Raw genomic sequence first — 19,406 nt, 5'->3', positions numbered from 1 at the left:
GAAGGAAAAGAGGATGGAACTGTGGGAGAGAGGTCTGAGGATTAGCAGAGGGAAAGAAGACTAGAGAGAGGAGGAAGGAGGGAAAGCTGTAGAGGAAAAAAAAGGGGGGAAACAGAAAAGGAGGGAACAGGAAGTGGAGGAGAGGCAGAGAGGCAGAAAGAGAACTAAAGAAGAGGAGGAAAAGAGAAGGGAGAGAGACTGAGGGGAGGAAAAGGAAGAGGAGAGGGAGGGAGGGAGAAGGGGAGAAGAGTGAGGGAGATTTTTCAGCTAACTCGTGGAGACATGGGAAACATGACTTTAGTGAGCGCCTTTAGAGGCCCTGTGTGACTGAGAGAGGTGGGAATAGTTTCACAGGCGCCCTCTCTCACCAGTTCTTGCCCTTGGATTCTCCCTCCTTCCCTCTGGGTCGCTGTCCCAGATGCTGCCCCTAGGTCAATCCTAGAAGCAAGTAGGCAGCAGCGGTGGGCGGAGTCAAAGAGGTGCCCGGTTACTCTGCCAGCCAACCCCACGTGCTGGAAGCTGGGGAGAAGGGGGTGCTGACTGTGGGCGCGGCCTGTGGCACGTGACCTCAGCGGGCTATTAATCCTCAGGGCGGTACTCCCGGGCGTGCTGGTGCTTAGCTAGAGACTCTGCGCCAAGGCGTGCCGCCCCAGGAACCGCGCGAAGGTCATCGCTGCCTGCTGCCTATCCATCCATCTTCCATCCCTCTGTCCTTCCCTCGCGCCGCGCTCGCTACCCAGCGCCATGAACCAGATAGAGCCCGGCGTGCAGTATAACTACGTCTACGACGAAGATGAGTACATGATCCAGGAGGAGGAGTGGGACCGCGACCTGCTCCTCGACCCTGCCTGGGAGAAGCAGCAGAGGAAGGTCAGCAGGGTCTCTCAAGCTTGTTTGTGTCCCGATCCCCATGGGGTGGGGTCGTCGCTGGCTGTGGCCACTAGAAGAGCTGCCCCCCTGGTGGAGGTGCTCTTGTCCTCCCAGCCCCCTACAAAACCCTGCCCCGCTCCATCAGAAAGGACAGCACATCCAGGGACAGGCAGGACACCATGTACCATGTTTGTGTGTGTGTGTGTGTGTGTGTGTGTGTGTGTGTGTGTGTGTGTGTGTGTGTGTGTATCTGTGTGTTCAAGTTAACATAAGTCAGAAAACAAATGGTGTTCAAAAGACTTTGTTAGACTGGAATCGGAGACTCTGTGCTGCTCTCATCCATGACCTTGGTCTAAAGTTGTTCTGTGACAGGCCCTGCTGCCTTTTTTTTGCCCCAAGCCTGTCTCCTCACTAAGACACAAAGTGAAAACTCGGCTCCCTCTATCCCAACTTCCATAGGCCTGGCCCAAAGGGTAGTTGAAAACCAGTTATTAAACATGTTGGGCTCCTTAGAGAGGGATGCTGTAGAACCCTAGACATTCAACCCACAAAGTAATAATTATTTCACACTCTATTTATAGCTCATTGAGGTAAGCACACGGGGATGAAGGAGACAGCCAGCTCCCAAGAGCTCCCTCCCCATCTTGGTTGGTGTTCTCTGGGGCCTAATGGAACATTCCACCATTTCAGGGTTTCTTCTTGATCCTCTTGGCTAACACAAATAGGGGGCACTCACTAGGAGGCCCAGTTCCCCCTCTGTTTGACTGGGCACAAAGCCTGCCTGGATGGGTAGGCTAGACAACAGGCTAACCCAGCACTGTGGCAAAAGCCAGTCCCTTAAGCCAGTGCCTCCTGTCTTCTCTTCTCATTTTTTCTAGGCAAGGTGGGTTTCCCTTCTCAGAGCTACCTTTAAGTAGATACTTAAAAGTATGTGTGACTGTAAGGGTGCGTGGCAGTTTCTGTTGCTGCTCCCGTGGGTGATTGTGTGACAGTAAGTGTATGATGTTGGAAATCTGTGGTGGTGTGAGCAAGAATGAAGAAGGCTTCGTGCTTGGGTTAATTATCAAATAACCAATCACTACTTTTGCATCTGTATTTCTCTTGTCTACTGTCTTGTAAATTCCCAGGAACAGTTCTGTTCTTACTATTGCTTTAAAGCCCTAGTGCTGTTACCTTTCCACCCTTACCTCATTTCCTGAGCTGTCTGTCATCATCTTCTTGGGAAGAGGGATTAAGACTGAAACTTTGAGAAATAGAGTCTAGAAAAAGGCTTACCAAGAGGGATGCCATGGCCCCGAGGGTTAAACTTTTGCCGTCTGGAAGTGTTGATGTGTAACCACTTGGTAAGAAAGTGAAAAGTAGCTTTAATTCTATTAATAAGTGTCTCATTTCCTTCTTTTTTTTCTCAACAAGTTTGATTACATTTTTCATGGAGTAAAAAAGAACTCAGCTTCTATATTTTTGTTTTGAAGACTTAGGGCTGGAACAGGAAGATTGCCCATCATTTTTGAAAGCCAGAGTCTGATTCCAAAATTTTCTGTTGATTCTAAGAAAATACAGTACAAAGGAGGCAGAGACATCACCAGTTTCTGGGGGCGTATTGTTATGCTTTGTGACATATGTAATTTAAAACATATTTACAACATTTTTGGGTAAGTGGCATTGTTCTAATATTTTTTTAATTTTAAGATTCCTGTGTGACTTATTATTACAGTTGTAATAGCACCTGAAGTATGTTATTCTAACAGTGAAATATTAAGTGACCCAGTTCAAAAAAGTGTTGAAAAGTGTAAAGCATCATTTTTTCCCCTTAAGATATACTGAGCTGAATGTGGTCTCACATGCCCATACTCCCAGCACACAAGAGGCTCAGCCAGGAGGATTGCTGCAAGTTGGAGGCCAGCCTGGAATACTTATTGAAAAAAAGAAAAAGGAAAAAAATAAGACAGCTTGGGTATTGCAGATGCTAGGGGAAGCCAAGCCCTGATCTCCTCAGCACACAGACCTGAACGGATGTGCACACAGCTCTTTCCACTTTTGGTAGAGAACCTGCTGCAGTCAGTGAAGTTGGGTGGAGCCCTGAGCTCAGTGCAGACAGAGCAGTGGCCTCTATATTTGTCCTATGAGCCACTGTTGGAACCAGGAATGGACAAGATGCCATTGTTTCTATTGTGGGCCACCCTCTCTGCACTTGCCATTTCAGTGATATGCCAGGTATGCGATCTGTCAACAGATGCCGGTGGCTCTCCATGACGTTGGTGGCGCGCTAATGGATGTGGTGCCTAATTATACCCACAGCTCCGAGGAGGCTTGGGACTGTGGTAATCCCTGCTCCCTGGCGTGGAATGCCTTGCTGAAGAAGGCCTCAGGAACAGTAGAGTGCTTTTTTAAAAGATCGCTAAAGACATATTGGACTTAGGATATGTGTGTGTGCTTGCTGGCACACCCACCTTATCTGTGAGGGGTATTGGGCCCATGGGGTAGATGTTACATGGTCTATAAAGAAGATTGCATCGTACATTTAACTACAACTCTAGGAGAGGAGGACAGCTCCTGTAGTGTCCGCGATGGAGCCTTTAAAGTAGTGATGAAGGCTAGAAATGTAACTCAATTGGTAGAGTATTTGTCCAGAACCCAGAATCTGCTAGGTTCAGTCCCCAATGCGACATAAACTGGGTTTGGTTGCATATGTCTATAATCCCAGCACTTGGTGGGTGGAGACAAGAGACTCAGAAGTTCCAGGTCATTCTCAGCTACATAGTGAACTGAGGCCAACCTGGGATGATTAGGTCCTTGGTGATGAAGATGTACTGTTGTTGACAGTAGTAAAATATATACAACGTGAGCTGGGCATCAAAAAACAAAAACCAAACCAAAACAGGAAACAGTAATAGTGGCTTAAGAGATCAGGTTTATACCTGGAGTTAGAGAGAAACTTCCCCATGCAGGGCAGTTTAGGGATTCTCATTTCCAAGGGAAGTTAGGCTGCTCCCAGGGACTGTCAAAACCTTTGACACTGATGATCTCCCACATGTGCAGGAGCCTAGAAAGAGGCTTCTTCTGGATCAAACAGTGTGCTCAGCCTCAACCGCTAGGGAAGTCTAGGCAGACAGAAACTTGTCACAGCAGCAATCCTGAGTGTGCACTGTCCCTGAAAGCGCAGGGCGGCTGTCTGTAACCCCACAGGAGGTGAGGGCAGGTCTTTAAAGAAAAGACTTAACTGTTGTTCCCATACCTAAAGGGTCTTTCCTTCCTTAATCTGTACCTGATTCCATGATCGACACATTTTTCTAATCTGCAGACATCTAGTTTGGCTGCATTCTTTCCAGTTCAGATGGCCCATTCTCCATGGAGCTGTCCTGACAGCCTGGCCTCCCCACAGCATGTGGCCGTGTGGGGTCAGGCAGCCTGGATTGATAGGTGTGTGGGAGCAGCTGGCTACAGGGTGGGGATTGGACCAAGAGGTCAAGAGCCTCAGGGCTGCCCCGCCTGTGTTCTTTGTGGGCTAAAGGCACTTGAGGGCATGAAGTCCAGGCCCTTTTTGTTTGTTTCCAGTAGTATGGATTGAAGCTGAGGCTTCATACATAGTAGGCAAGTGCTCTACCACTGAGCTACACCCCCAGCTGTGACATGGACTCCTGTGTGAGGTTTTGCTCAGGAGAAAAGGAGCTAATTGTGTGGACAAATGACCAAGCATGTGGAATTTCTCAGATTCAGGAGACCCTGGTGGTTCTCAGCTCTGCTTGGTTCGTTCTTTTGAGCTGCAGTTGAGTTCTTGCACCTTCCAAGCTTCAGTTTGTTATTTATGACACAAAGAGAAAAGTCTTTCATCATCAGGTTGTGCCTCAGCCAAATGCTTAAAGTGAGTTAGGGCGAAGGAGGAGCTTTTTATGCTGGGAAGTGACCCATGTGTTTTGCATACTACTGTCAGCCTTGGAAGGCAGTACTTGTTCATTTTACCAATTGGTCTGATAGTTATCAGCACTGTTCTTAGACTTGGCAGCGAGAATGAAGTACAAGATTCAGTCCTTGGTGACGAGATGTACTATTGTTGATAGGACTAAAATATATACAATGTGAGCTGGGCTTGTAACTCAGTGGTAGAACCCTTGCTCAGTATGAGCCAAGCTCTACGTTCCATCCCCAGCACCACACACACACACACACACACACACACACACACACACACACACAAACACACACAAACACACACACACATACACACACATAAACACACATGCACATACAAACACATACACACAGATACACACATACACTCACACATCACACACAGACAAATGTACACACATGCACATACAAACAGGTACACAAAGATATACACAGAAACACATATGTATGCCACACACAACACATGGCTCCACACACGATACTTGTTTTATATTAAATGCTGGATGCTCCATTTAAAGGTAGAGGTGAAATAAGGAGAATCATTGTGGGTGGAGAATAATAAGGAGAGAGTTTGCAAAAGGGTAGAAGTTGAGCTGTGCTGCACTGAAGTAATTACTGCTGCCTGCGTGGAGAGGGCAGAGAAACAGCCCTTTTGAGTCAGGCAATAGTGTGAGGCTCTGTTGCAGGTTTTGGAGGGGAAATAAGGAGGTGCGATCAGTGGACTGTACCTGATTTTTACCCGTCCTTTTAGAACCTACAAGGCAGTTTCTCTCTAGTATTTTATGGGGATACCTCTCATACCCTTTCATGGAAAACTGGGGTGTGGGGTGGGGTGTAGGGGTCAATTTCAGAGGTAAACATGCAGAGAGGGACCGTAAACAAGGCACCACATCAATCTGGTCATCAGAGTCTAGCTGTGTGCTCTTGAGCCCATTGTGTGAGGAAGTCTGAAGTCAGACAAGCTTCACCAAAGCTGAAGACGCTGAGACAAATAAAGAGAAAGCGCTGGAGAAGGAAAATGCGGTCAAGTGGATGGCAGCGGTCCTTGGGCAACAGAGCTTCAAGGTCCGAGCCAGGAAGAACCTTGGTTAGGGAGGTTTTCTGTTTCAGACTTGATTCAAATAGGGAGAGTCTGAGGTGGAAGCCTGCTGTGGGGCCTCAGGGATAAAGTGATGACCATTAGAACAAGTAGCTAATGGATACATTTTCTTGGAAGGCATCCACTCGAGAGAGATAAGGAGGGGTGCTAGAAGGAACCACTAGCTACATACAGGGCATGAACTGCTGTGCCCAAAGTGGCTAGCCCCGTTGTCTAGAGAGGAGAGACTGGCATTCCAGATAGGTTTAGGACAGAATCTTACATGAAGTTTAGGAAGCCCACACACCGCACTTAAGGGAACAGTTGTTACAAACACATCCTTACTTTGTCTGAGAGGTTCTAACATGCCCAAAATCTTTCCTTTTTTTTTTTTGTCATCTTCTTTTTCTTTTTTTAATTTTATCATTGAAAATAGGATATGCCCTGTCCTTTCAGTCAGATTCACCAAGTAAGAAACGTGAGCCTAAAATACGTTGTTCTGTGCATGTGGGAGGAGGAAGAGAAGTCTTAACTGAGAACCTTATTTAATGCAGCCTCAGAGAGCTGTCAGAAAAGCCTGCAGTTGGTTGCTGCAGCTAGGAGACGCCCACGGAAAGGGCGCAGGCTGGAGTGGGTGGGGAGCCACCGAGCTGTGCAGAGGAGCTGGTATGGAATCCTTTGGAGGATAGTCAGAACTCTGCCTCTGTTTCCCTGGGAACCGGGACTAGTTCTTCTAGAAAGAAGAGAGAACAAACGGTCGCGAGGTAAATTGAAGTGCTATGCTCTGCAGATTTCAAAGGAAGGGCACGCCAAAGCACAAGAATGTGGCCTCATGTGTGTTCAGGGCGTGCAGGTGCACTTGGGTGTGTAGGTCATGGGAGGGGTCGATACTGGGTGTCTTCCTCAGTCTCTTTGCAGCTTAGTGTTTTGAGACAGGGTCTTTCATCAGTGAGAGACCGGAAGCTCACTAATTCAGCTAGATTGTCTGGCTTGCACCAGAGATGCTCTTGTCTCAGCCTCTCCAGCACTGCTTTTGCAGACACATGCCTCTGTAACTGACTTCTTATGTGTACGTTGGGATCTTCACTGTCTGAGCCCTCTCGCCAGCCCTGGAGTGTGGTTTTTCTAGAGAAGTCTCAGGAAAGTTTTAGTAGTAGCTGTTGTTGTTGTGCGTTGCAAACACCAATCTGAGCACAGGCTCACCCAGGTAAAACACACACTTGCCCCAGTGTTCCTAACAACGTTGGCCACCTCAACCCTGATAGTGAGTAGACGATAAACGGACACAGTGTGAATGTGTGTCACTGTGTCATTTGCTGGGCATCTCTGATTACTATATCTCAAGATGCTGTTCTGTCTCCTATATGAGTGGTCCATCAGCTCCCAGTTTCCTTGCAGTCACCTCATGAAGTTCTCTGGACCTGCCCCTTCTTCTTCTTGTCCCATTTCTAAGTTCTTCATGCTTTCTACCTTAGCCTGTGCTCTGGCGTATTGTCAGCCTTTTCCCATGGCTCTGGTAAGAGTGATTGGAAAGACATGAGCCTAGTTGATATGTCTGTGCCTGCTATCACCACCTCTGCCTCCTCCCTCTCCTCTTTCTTTCCTTTTCTTTCTTTATTTCCTTCTTCCTTTTTTGTTTTTGTTTGTTTGTTTGGTTGGTTGGTTTTTTTTTTTTTTTCGAGACAGGCTTTTTCTCTGTATCTTTGGCTGTACTGCACTTGCTTTGTAGACCAGGCTGGCCTGGAACTCACAGAGATCTGCCTGCCTCTGCCTCCCAGAGTGCCACCATACCCAGCTCTTTTTTTTCTTTTTAAGAGTATTAGAAGCAAGCCAAAGCCTTATTCATCTTAGGAAAGCACTCAACCACAGAGCTATGGCCCAGATCTCCCCACAGTTCCTAAAGGTCCCACCCTCTGGTTGCCCCTCATTGTGTTTCACCTACTCCTTCATCTTATATGCTCCCCTTTCTCCTCCCCCACTCCTAAGAGTCATAGGCCACCTCTGCCCCTCCCTGCCTCAGCATCCCCACTGTGGGAGGCCTGACTGCTGGGATAGGAGTGTCTTGAAATGCTGTCTCTTAACCAGGGCTCAGTAGTGACTGTCCTCTGTAACTCCAGTCCTCTCATTGGGCCTGTAGAGAGAGAGCTTACTCACATGTATTCAATGAATGGATTATGAACCATCTTTCTGAAAACAGTGAACATAATCAACTTTTTAATTAAAATTTTAATTTAAACAAAATTTTGGTGGTTTTTAAAAGTTAAATGTATGTGTGTGTTTGTATGTATGTATGTATGTATGTATGTATGTATGTGTGTGTGTGTTCGGGGGTATGTATACATTTGTACAGTTTTTCTTGGAGGCCAGAAGATATTTGATTCCTTCAAGCTGGAGTTACAGGTTGCTGGGAAAACTTTCCAGCTCTTCCAATTCCCTGTTTTTTGTTTAGTTTAGTTTAGTTTTTTTATATAGTTTTATAACTCTCTTAGCTACAAATGAATTACAACACACACAATGCACACACAACACCTCATATACACACACCACACACACCACATACTACATGTCACACACATACACACCACACAGCACATTCTACATACTCCCACACACATGTCCTACACATGTATGCACACATGTTGGGAGGAAGAAAGGATCAGCAAGAATGTGAATGGGATAGAACAGGGTAATAGAGGGTAGGATCAAAATACATAAAGCTGGAGAGAGGACTCGGTGGCTAAGAGTCCTTACTGCTCTTACAGAGGACTCAGGTTGGAATATGAGCACCCACATAGTGGCTCACAACTGTCTAAAACTCCAGTTCCAGGGGATCCAACAACTTCTTCTAATCTCTGTAGGCACTACATTCATGTGGTGCATAGAATACATGCAGGCAAAATACTTCCATGCAAAAAATTTAAAAATCTTTTAAAAAGTATTTGTATGTCTTTGAAAAAAAAAAAAAGCACTCGGGAGGCAGAGGCAGGCAGATCGCTGTGAGTTCGAGGCCAGCCTGGTCTACAGAGCGAGTCCAGGACAGCCAAGGCTAACACGGAGAGACCCTGTCTCGAAAAACCAAAAAAAGAAAAGAAAAAAAAAAGAAAAGAAAAGAAAAGAAGAAAATGTCATAATGAAACCCATTATTGTAGATAATTAATATATGATAATAAATATTTTTATAAAAGAAAATGAGTAAATACAAGTGATGCCACATAGTATATGAGATCCTTGAGTCACACTAGCCTGTGCAGCTTTGGTGTAGGTCATGTCTGAGGCCATGAAGTTAGCATGACTGAGTCACCACGATTCATTTGCTTTGCCAAGGGAGGAAATAAATTTGTTCATCATTTGTACAAATTGCTGTATACATCGAAAATGGGGTCTTTGTGGTGTCCTGTACAGCAGTAGGAGTGTAGGTGTGGAGGGTGAGGAGCATGTATCTTGGAACAGACTCTCAAGTGATTGATTATAAGACATGCTTCGGTGGAGGAGCGAGAGGTTGTTTGGGCAAATGGGAACTGTGTGCAGAAAGAGACTACAGTTGAGTTCTGTGCCAGTAATTAGTTGTAACTGAGGTCACAGGGGTGCATAAGAAATGGCATCTTTGAAAGCCAAGAGGCATCCTCAGACTGGGGAGGAACAGGCAGGAGGATGGAGTTCAGAGTCACCCTTACTTCTCACTGCATTCAAGGCCAATCTGGGCTCCTGTGAGACGCTGTCCCAGAACAACAACAAAGAGAGTTTTCAAGTGACTGTAATGGCGACACAAGATGCGAAGATAGTACTGTAATTTTTGGACCAAAAGATGCAGTTTCCCCCGCAAAAGTAGGAGAACGCAAATAGGATGCACCTTATGATCCAATAGCTGTTTTCACTGTTTTTCTTGTTATACTGCTCTAAAAACTGGGCGCATCTTATGGTCAGGTGCGTCTTATAGTCCAAAAAATGCGGTAATTGGTGGGAGGTGGGGGAGCTCCTTTTTCTTAGAGATATTGCATATGTATTGGATGGGACTGGTGATTCTGACTTCCCCAAACTGTAAATTCTTGTGGTGATACCCCATGAGGCCACTTTACCAATATTGTCAGATTGAGACACTATTCAAAGCTCACCACCACACCACACCACCGCCAGGCTATAGAACTGGGCTGTGAACAGTCTGCCTTGATCTCCAGTAGCTTTAGTGTTCATCTCAGGGAGTGAGGGAAGTGCTGGGGGCTTGGGGGGGGGGGGCGGTAAACGTGTGGGAGTTGGACAGAGGAAGGGTTAGGGCCAGAGATCTAGGTACAGGGGTTACCTGTGCGCAGGCAGAGGTGGAGACCTGGGTAACTAACCGGGGAGGCAGTAGGATGGACTGTGAGTAGAGGACTCTGGAGGATGAGGTGACAACAGCTGAGTGTGGTAGCTGTGCTTTTCTGAGTGAAAACATTCATGGATCCCACAGCTTGGGGCTGTGTGAATTTGCCAAGCTGTTTTTGATTTTTCCACTTGGAGAAATTGTGCCATGTCCTCTGATAGAAATTCTGCAGTGACCCCAGATCTAGTCCCTGGAGCAGAAGCCTGGGGCTATGGAGTGGGATCTCTCTTAATTCGTGAGACAACTCCCCTCTCCCCCACCAGACAGGGTTTCTCTGTGGAGCCTTGGCTGTCTTGGACTCACTTTGTAGAACAGGGTGGCCTTGAACTCACAGTGGTGAACCCTCCTCTGCTTCCCAAGTGCTGGAATTACAGGCACGTGCCACCACAATTTATACTTTCAAAGCGAGCTAAAGGTGTGAGAGATTATTTGAGGCTCTGTGATCAGGTCTGTGACATGGCCACTGGTAGGCTTTATTGAGGATGGAGTCATTGAAAATTTGTTAATATTACTGAAGAGAATAGATTCTCGTTTCATCTGAACATACCAGATATGGAATGAAACTTCGACATTAATTTTCATACATATATATGTATATATAGATATAATCTTTTTTGGGGCAGAGTTCCACTGTGCAGACTGTGGTGGACTTGAACTCTTGATCCTTCTTACTCAGTCTTCCAAGTGCTGGAGCTGCAGACATGGGCCACCACTTCAAACTTCCTATTTCATCATTTAAAAAATTAAGGAGATTGATTGTCTTTATATAGGTATTTTATTTTAAGACTAAAACTGCAACTCTTTTGGATATTTGGATAATTTCAGTGATGAAAATAGTAAATGATACGCAAACACATTGGGTCATCAAGATGGCTTAGTAGGAAAGGCACTTTGCACTAAGAGTGACAACTTCGGTTTGATTTCTAGGACCTACATGATAGGAGAGAGCCAACTCCCAAATGTTGTTCTCTGACTCCCACATACACATAAATATATGTGTGTGTGTGATTTTTAATTCTTTTAAGAAGGGAACAAATGCACTGATGAGAGACAGGTGAGTTGAAAAGACACAAGCTGTGGCTTTACATTTTGCACACCTATTCTTCCATTCTGCTATTTCAGTTTTATGCAATTTGAGGTGGTGGATGATTTTGTTGAATATCCTGGCCACGTCTGTTAGATTTTTGGAGAAGGACTAATCCCCAAATTAAAAACAAAACCCAAGCAGACAGTAAAAGTGACATTTTAATGTAAGGATTTTCTTTTCTTCTTGCCAGTAGGTTTTTAAAAGGTGTGTGTGGGAAGGGATTTTGACATGCCTTCCCGGGCTCCCTAAACACTTACGGTATGAAGCGGGGGAGCAACTGTTAGGAGGATTTCTAGACAACACTTTAACAACCATATATACATTGCCGCTTGATTCCACAGAACTCGTGCGAGACACATGTTCTTATCTTTAGTTTTCAGTCAGACGTTGAGCTGCCCGCCGGATGGCTGCTGAAGGTAGGGAAATGGTGGCTGGAAATGCACATGGAGAATGAAAATGATGCATTTTACCTTGCAATTGAAATATTGCAAACGAACAGAGTTGCCAGTCACTTCACTGCATAGAAAAACTAGATTTCAGACCCAACCTTCTTAAGTGTTAAGGATAGGCAAAGGGGTGTGGTGGGGGACTAAAGAGATGACTCGGTGGTAAAGAGCACTGGCTGCTCTTGTAAAACGTGCAGGTTTGGTTCCTAGCACCCACATGGCAGGTTGCAATCTGAGCTCCAGTTTAAGGAAGCTGAGGCCCTCCTCTTGCCTCTCTGAGTGCCAGACATTAAAGTGCTACAGAGTCAGACATGCAGGCAAGATATCCATACAGATTTATAAAAAGACTTTCAACTAGTTGTTTTGGTCGCTTTCTGCTCACACCAATAACCAAAGACCCAGAGCAAAAGTCTAGAATTTTTAGCACCGTTGGTATAATACTGGCCTCCATGCACAAAAGCCCAGGTTTGATCCCCAACACACTATAAACCCACTGTGATGGCACCTATAACCCCAGCACTTAGGAGCTGAAGGCAAGTGGGTCAGAAATTTAAAATCATCCTCAGCTATGTAGTAGAGTTCAAGGTCAGTCTGAGTAACAACACCCTGTCAAATAAAAGTCCAGCACTCCGGATGTCTGGTTTTTCACTCATGTGAAACCTACCTCTGTGAGAAGGACCACATGTCTGTGAAGTTTTAATCCCTAAACGTAACAGCTGGGAACATATGAGAGTGAAACCCCTGCATTTTAAGCTCTGGAGTTCACTGTCACTCTAAGGCTTTCTTTTTCAAGTAGAACTCCAGTGGTTGCTTCTTCCAACAGAAATGCCACAGTAGGAAAGAGGGGCCCCAGGAAAAGCCAACGAGCCTCCTGCATAGTATTCAAGGCTGCCTCACACACAGCTCACGTGTGGGATTAACCGCGTACATGTTTGACATGTTCCTGACTGAGCAGAAGACAGGAGTCTAAGCATTTGAGTATGTGCATGCCTTAGGTAAAACCATATGAAGGTCAGGGCCAGCGAGATGGCTCAGAGGATAAAGGTGTTTGCTACCAAGCTTGACAACTTGACTCTAATCCTTGAGACCCAAATGGTGGAAGGAGAGAACCAATCCGGAATATTCAACTGTACTATGTGTACATCCAAACCCACTTGTTATTCTCAATGCTGCCTCCCAAACTGCACTCGGTGTGTGTGTGTGTGTGTGTGTGTGTGTGTGTGTGTGTGTGTGTGTATGCGTGTGTGTGTCTCTGTGTGTGTGTGTGTGTGTGTGTGTGTGTATGCGTGTGTGTGTGTCTCTGTGTGTGTGTGTGTGTGTGTGTGTGAGAGAGAGAGAGAGAGAGAGAGAGAGAGAGAGAGAGAGAGAGAGAGAGAGAGAATATGAGTTGACTCCAGAGACTTGGTCACACCAGGTAAGCACTCTACCAAATGAGCTGTGCCTTCAGCCCCCTGTGAAGCCCATTTTCTTCGATAGCATCTTGCTATGTACCCAGGCTAGTTTTGAACTCAAAATTCTCCCACTCAGCCTCCTCAAGTGTCAGGGTTAAAGACTGGTGCCACCATGCCCGGCTTCTACTCCACAAGACACTGCTTAGTTGCTTTTGTCTGATGCCTTCAAGGTCCTGATCAGTTACACAAAACCCCCAGCTAGAGTTGCCACTTTCAGCTGTGCTGTGTCCAAAGATAAGAGTTCAGGTTGGAGCTGTCCTCCCGTAGATGTCTGTCTGTCTGCAGGAACACATTTTGAGGTCTGAGCTCCCTGGAATTTCAGTCTCATGTGTTAGAAAATGATGGTATAGAGACTCTCATTATGTTTAAATAGATCTTGCCTTTATTTATTTGACTTCCTGTTATGAAAATTTTCAAAAAATTACAGACACAGAGGGAATAAAATACATCATCGTCATTGAGAATCATGTTTCACAAGTAGGGGCTGTCCAGTTTTAAAAGGGAAATGGATATTGATAGTTACAAATACATTGTAGGAAAGCAACTAGATGCTAGGCAATTGGCACTGGTGGCTTACCCCGTATTCATTGTTCATCTTACTTTTACTTTGATTTTTTTTCAGTACTAAGAATTGAACCAAGAGCTTCACCCATGGAGCTACAGCCCCAGCCCCACTTGTCCTTTATATTTTAACACAGGATCTCAGTAAATTGTCCAGGCAAGTCTGGAACTAACTCTGTACCTCGGGCTGGTCCTGAACTTATGATTCTCCTGCCTCAGCTTTGCAATTAGATGGCACAATGGGCAAGCATTACACGGTCCTGCTGCTTTCTCCTGGTTTGGAAGTTCTCTCTCCTCCCAGAGACCCCATACTTTCTGCCAGGCCTCCTCTCTGCCCTGTCTGTACCTAACTACTCCAACCCCAATTCTAGTTTCTTATGCTTCTGACATAATATTTTATCATAAAAAAAAAAAAGGTTTCTCAGACCTACCTTTCTGGGATAAGCAGCATTTTATTTTTAAAGTTTTATTTATATGTATAGATATTTTGCCTACATGCATGCCTGTCCATCACGTGGGTGCCTAGTGCCCTTGGAGGCCAGAAGAGGAAGTTGGATCCCCTGGAACTGGGATTACAGACTGTCAGAAACTGCCATGTGGATGCTGGGAACTGGACCTGGGTCCTCTACAGGAGCAGCCAGTGCTCTTAGCAGCTGAGCATCTCCTGCTCAGAACCAGCTATGTGTCTTTATTACTCTTTGTATGTCTTCATTACTTTTTACCATGTTATAGGCTGTGCACCTGGTTTCATAAGTATTCATTCTCATACTTTAGATAATTTGATATTAATCTGTGCCAGGCGTTAAGGATGCTTACCTGTACACTTGAAGAGATAAAAGTTAAATATAATTTAAATATATGAACCAGGAGGCTGGAGGGAAGGCTCAGTGGTTAAGGGCACTTTGCTGCTTTTCCTGAAGACCTGAGTTCAATTCTGAGTTACCTGTTTTAGGTGGCCTTCAATCATCTGTAACTCCAGCTCAAGAGATTAGCTGTCCTTTTCTGACCTCCTTAGGCATGCACACACACACACACACACACACACACACACATCAGAGAAAGAATTGCTTTGCTTTGCTTTGCTTTTCTAATAGTTCAAGACTTTTCTCAGAATTACAGGGAATATTTATAAGTTTGAATGCTTGAAAGTCTACAGATAAAGTGTGTTTAAGTGTATTTACTGTGTTCTGAAATCATGGTAGAGGAGGCATTTCCCTTTAATTCCCTAATGAGACACAGGCGGGTGTCACTCTTTGAGCCCTGGAATGACTTGGTCAGGAAGCAGGAAAAAACGTGTCAGAGATGCCTGGTGTGTGACAGTGGCCTCTATTGCTAGAGCTGGCATCTGGTAACTGGATCTGCAGTATTCAGGCCTTCATCTGGGCCTGGAGGTGCATGCCTGGATCAGGAGCTCAAGGTCACCCTCAGCTACAATCCAAGCCTGGGCTGCATAAGACTCTACCTCGAAAGAAAGAAATAAAAAAAAGAAAGAAAAGAAAAGAAAAGAAAAGAAAGAAGGAAAGAAAAGGTCCGCTTCAGAAGGCTAAGGCTTCTGGGTTCTAAGCAGTTGGGGAATGTGGAAGATTACTATAGTAAAATGAATTGGCATAATTACAGATAAACAAGGAAGGGAAACTCTGTGAATTTGTGCTAACAGATTTTGTATCATCCTGAAGTTGGTGTCAAAGCTCAGTTGCTGTACCAGCAAGCTACATCCTAGTACTCGAAATTAGTTAAAAAATTTTTCCTTTTGCTTTTATTTTGTACTGGTGTGTATGTGCACATCCATGTGCTATGGAGGTCAACTTGAGGGGTCAGTCCTCTTCACCAGTGAGTTTCCAAATCTGCCTGAGCTCAGGCCACCATGCTTGGGGTAAGCACCTTCAGCCACCGAGCCCAGTAACTTGTTGGCCCTCCAAGTTAGTTTTCTAAGACATTTCAAAGGAATTGCGTAAGTGATGCATGTTCATCATTAAATATGAAGGTAAGAAAAAGTCAGAAAGCACAAGTCAGAGAAAAGCTGAAAACATTTGTCTCTCTGCCTCTTAGACTGCGGTGAGTAGTGGTGTAAAACCGAGTGCTTGTCCCCAACGTGATTAAAGAAACCAAAGACTTCATTCTGTGCTTCCACGAGCACTTCTAGGAAGCTTTCTTTAAAATTAAAAAACAAAAAACAAAACTGTCTTTACAATTAAAAACTTTTCTTTAAAATTAAAACACATGTGTATGGGTATTTTGCCCACATATAGGCCTGTGTACCACATTGTATACCTGGTGCCTGTGAAGGTCAGAAGAGGCCATCAAGGTCATTTGGATGTAGAGCTACAGACTGTTGGGAGACGCCATGTGAGTGTTGAGAATCGAACCCAGGTCTCCTGAAAGAGTAGTCAGTGCTTTTAATAAAGGAATCTTCTTAATGAAGAAATCCTAGCCTGGCTACCTGCCATGTGGAGTCAGCAGGATGCTGGAAATGCCCAGCTTCCCTGCATTTTTGTCATATGGTACGGAAAGCTGTGCCTGTACCTGCCTGAGGTCTGAGGCAGCAATGCAGACAGTATGGTGTATTCCAGAAAGCTGCTTCCTCCCCAATGAGCGCCTTCATCCCTCCGTGTGGGCAACCATTCATTTGGGTCCCCCAAAATAGTAACAGTATGGTGAACTTGAATTAAAGAATATTTATTTTGTTGTGTGTGGTGGTGCAAGCTGTTTCCCCAGTTGCTGGTTGGGCTGAGGGGCCGGGGGACATCAGTGTGCTTTTCTTTAAGCTTCGGATTCACCCTCAGGAAGAGAATGAGCAAAGTACAGTAAACTGAGCAACAGCTGGGCATGCCCTGCCAGGGAGCTGCATGTCATGCATGATTCCCTGGCTCCTAGGGAACAAGTTATTTTGGGAAGCGTAGCTCAGGATGGATCCGAAGGAGCCTTAACGTAGTTGCTTACCAGTAAGTCCTTGGAGGAATTCTCCACCCATCTCATGCCAGAGTGAGGAGACAGGTGTGACCCCACAGAACACCAGGCTAGTGGCTGAGTTGGGCTCCTGGCCTAGCACAGCATTAAAGCTTCTATGATCAGGCCCTGGTAGCTTTCCTGTGCTCATAGGTGTTGACTCCACCCCACTCCCCAGCCCCCTTAATCTTTGACAGAGAATACGGAGTGGGCTCTCATTGTGAAGATGTTTGGCTTGCTTAGTTTGACATATGCTTCAAGCCCGAAGATAGTTTGGGAAGAATCATATAGTTCTTGTTGTCACTGTTGGATTTGGCAGTTAAAAGGAAGGGAGGGCTTCCAGGAGATCAGCTGTGACCCTTCTTTAGAAGAGGGAATTTGTGGGGCTGGGGTATGGCTCCATGGCAGAGCAATTACCTAGCGTGTGCCTGGGCCCTGGGGTCCATCCCCAGCACTGAAAAACCCACAGAAGAGATGGGATATATCAGCTTATAGCTTTTTTCTATTTACTTATTCGGTTATTTATTGACTCTGTGTGTGTGTGTGTGTGTGTGTGTGTGTGTGTGTGTGTGTGTGTGTGTGTGTGCACGTGCAAGCAGGTATACTTGTACCATGTCATGCATATGGAGGTCAGAGGAAAACTTTGAGGAGTCAGTTCTTTCCTTCTGCCATGTGGGTCCTGGGGGTCAAAATCAGGTTGTCAAGCCTGGTGGCCAGCCCTTTGCCTGCTAAACTATGTCACAAGCCTCAGGGGTTTTTGTTTTTTGTTTGTTTGTTCTAATTAAATTTTGGTTTTGGAACCCAGGAGCACATGGGCAGGGGGAGCTCTTTGAGTCCCAGGCTAGTGTCAGGGTCTCTTTGTAACAAGACCCTGTCTTTTACCAGAAACAAACAGAATTTTGTTTTAAGAATCTGGAAAGATGGCTCAGCTGTTAAAAGCACTGGCTGCTCTTCCAGAGGTCCCAGGGTTAATTTCCAGCACCCACAGGGCAGCTCACAACTGTGTGTAACTTCCTCTTCTGATCTCTATGGGCAAGGCACATATGACAAACAAGATATACTCACAGGCAAAACACCCATGTATGTTAAATAAATAAACAAACAAATAAACTAATAAATAAAAATAAATAAAATTTAAAGTTGTTTTGAGAATTTCAACAGTGTTTGTTGAGCGAGCTTGCATCTTTAGCCAGGCTTAGGACTCTTAGCCTCATAGTATTTGATAGTTTAACTCCAAGGTAAGGAAGGACGACAGAGGTAGAGAGATGTGTACTCTCAGCTGAAAAACAAGACTCAGGAGCGTGAGTAATGGGCTTCTGTGCTGAAGTGTTCCTCCTAAACAGGGAGGAAATTAAAAGATGGAATCTGCTTAGATTCCTGAGGATGTAAGGTGTTTATGAGGCAGAGAAATGCTAAGTGCATCAGCCTAAAGGCAGCACTGCTGATGGAGCTCAGCAGCAGTGGGACCCAGATCAGGCTTCATTTATTTTTGGCTTTTTGAGACTGTCCTTATTATAAAGCTATAATACCCTCGCTGTGTAGCCAAGGGTAGCCTGGAAATCACTGTGTAGTCCATGCTCAGCCTTGAACGCCTGATCCTCCTGTCTCTTTGTCACTTATTTTAGGATGTCAGGTGTATACCATCATGCCTGTCTTTTAAGGGAAAATTTGACATGGAAAAAGGAAAATGAATCAATCTTAAGGATTATACTTCAGATTGGAGTAGTAAGGGTCTAGCCTGTGTGCATACTTTAGAAGAAGGACTCTATTAAAAAGACTGATCTTAAATAAAACAATTCAAAGATGAATCCAGGTTAAAGATGTTCATTGGCCTTGATCTAGTGGCAGGGTCTCCTGCCTCAGCTTCTTAAGTTCTTTCATTACAGGCATGACTCACCATGCCCAGTTTAGGCAGGCCAGTTTCCATTGCTGTCATGTCTGTGACCATAGACTACCGATTAGCACACAAGGGGGTTAGGGACACAGTGAGCCTGGCTCTCTCCCTGTGGAACTCCACCTCGTCAGCCCTTTCCCATGTCTATGTTCTTGGCCACCATCTTTTCTGGAGGTTATTTTATTTATTTGTATGTGTTGGGGGTGTGTGGGGTATGTGCATATATGTGTGGGTACAGGTCCATACACTTGTGCATGTGTGTGTGAGTGCGTGTGTGCCTGTGTGTGTGTGTGTGTGTGTGTGTGCCTGTGTGTGTGAATGTCAGAGGACAACATGATATGCCTTCTCTGTCACTCTCCATGTTAGTCTTTGAGGCAGTATCTGAACCCAAACTCACTATCTCTACTTTGGCTGGCCAGTGAGCCCCGAGAGGTGGGTCCTGGGGATCTGAACTCAGGTTCTGTTGCTGGTGCAGCAAGGACTTTAACCATTGAACCAGCTTCCTACTCCCGTTGTCTGGCTGTTCTGAGGAAGATTCCCACATATCAGAGTCTGTTCCTCAAACCCCAATTCATCCAGGCTATATTCAGCTTTGATGAAAAACTGAAGACACAGTATTTCGTGATACACAGCTCCTTAGCACTCACATTTCTGAATTCTTGAGCAGCCTGTGGGCTAGACAGAAGGCAGACTCATGAGGTTGGCAGTTGAAGCCTCGAATTCCCAGTTCAGACTTTCTGATTAAGGCCAAGTCTGGGCAAGACTGTCTTTCTAAGTGCTGGGGAGCCATGGTTTGCCTGGCCACTT

The 19,406-nt window shown here is 45.3% G+C and overlaps 1 protein-coding gene across 1 annotated transcript in view; it reads left to right on the top strand.

Annotated features, from left to right (window-relative positions):
• The first annotated feature begins 627 nt into the window (after positions 1–627).
• Positions 628–19,406, top strand: part of LOC311598029 (alpha-actinin-2) — a 67,642-nt gene continuing 48,863 nt past the window's right edge. Inside the window, exon 1 of the mRNA XM_084782768.1 lies at positions 628–870. Within this exon, the coding sequence (XP_084638894.1) occupies positions 745–870 (126 nt within the window). The 5' untranslated portion in view covers positions 628–744. The remainder of the gene's footprint in view (positions 871–19,406) is intronic.

This window comes from Acomys minous (genome assembly GCF_964271855.1).
Source record: "Acomys minous genome assembly, chromosome: 5".
Taxonomy (NCBI): domain Eukaryota; kingdom Metazoa; phylum Chordata; class Mammalia; order Rodentia; family Muridae; genus Acomys; species Acomys minous.
This window is presented reverse-complemented; position numbering and strand designations above follow the sequence as displayed.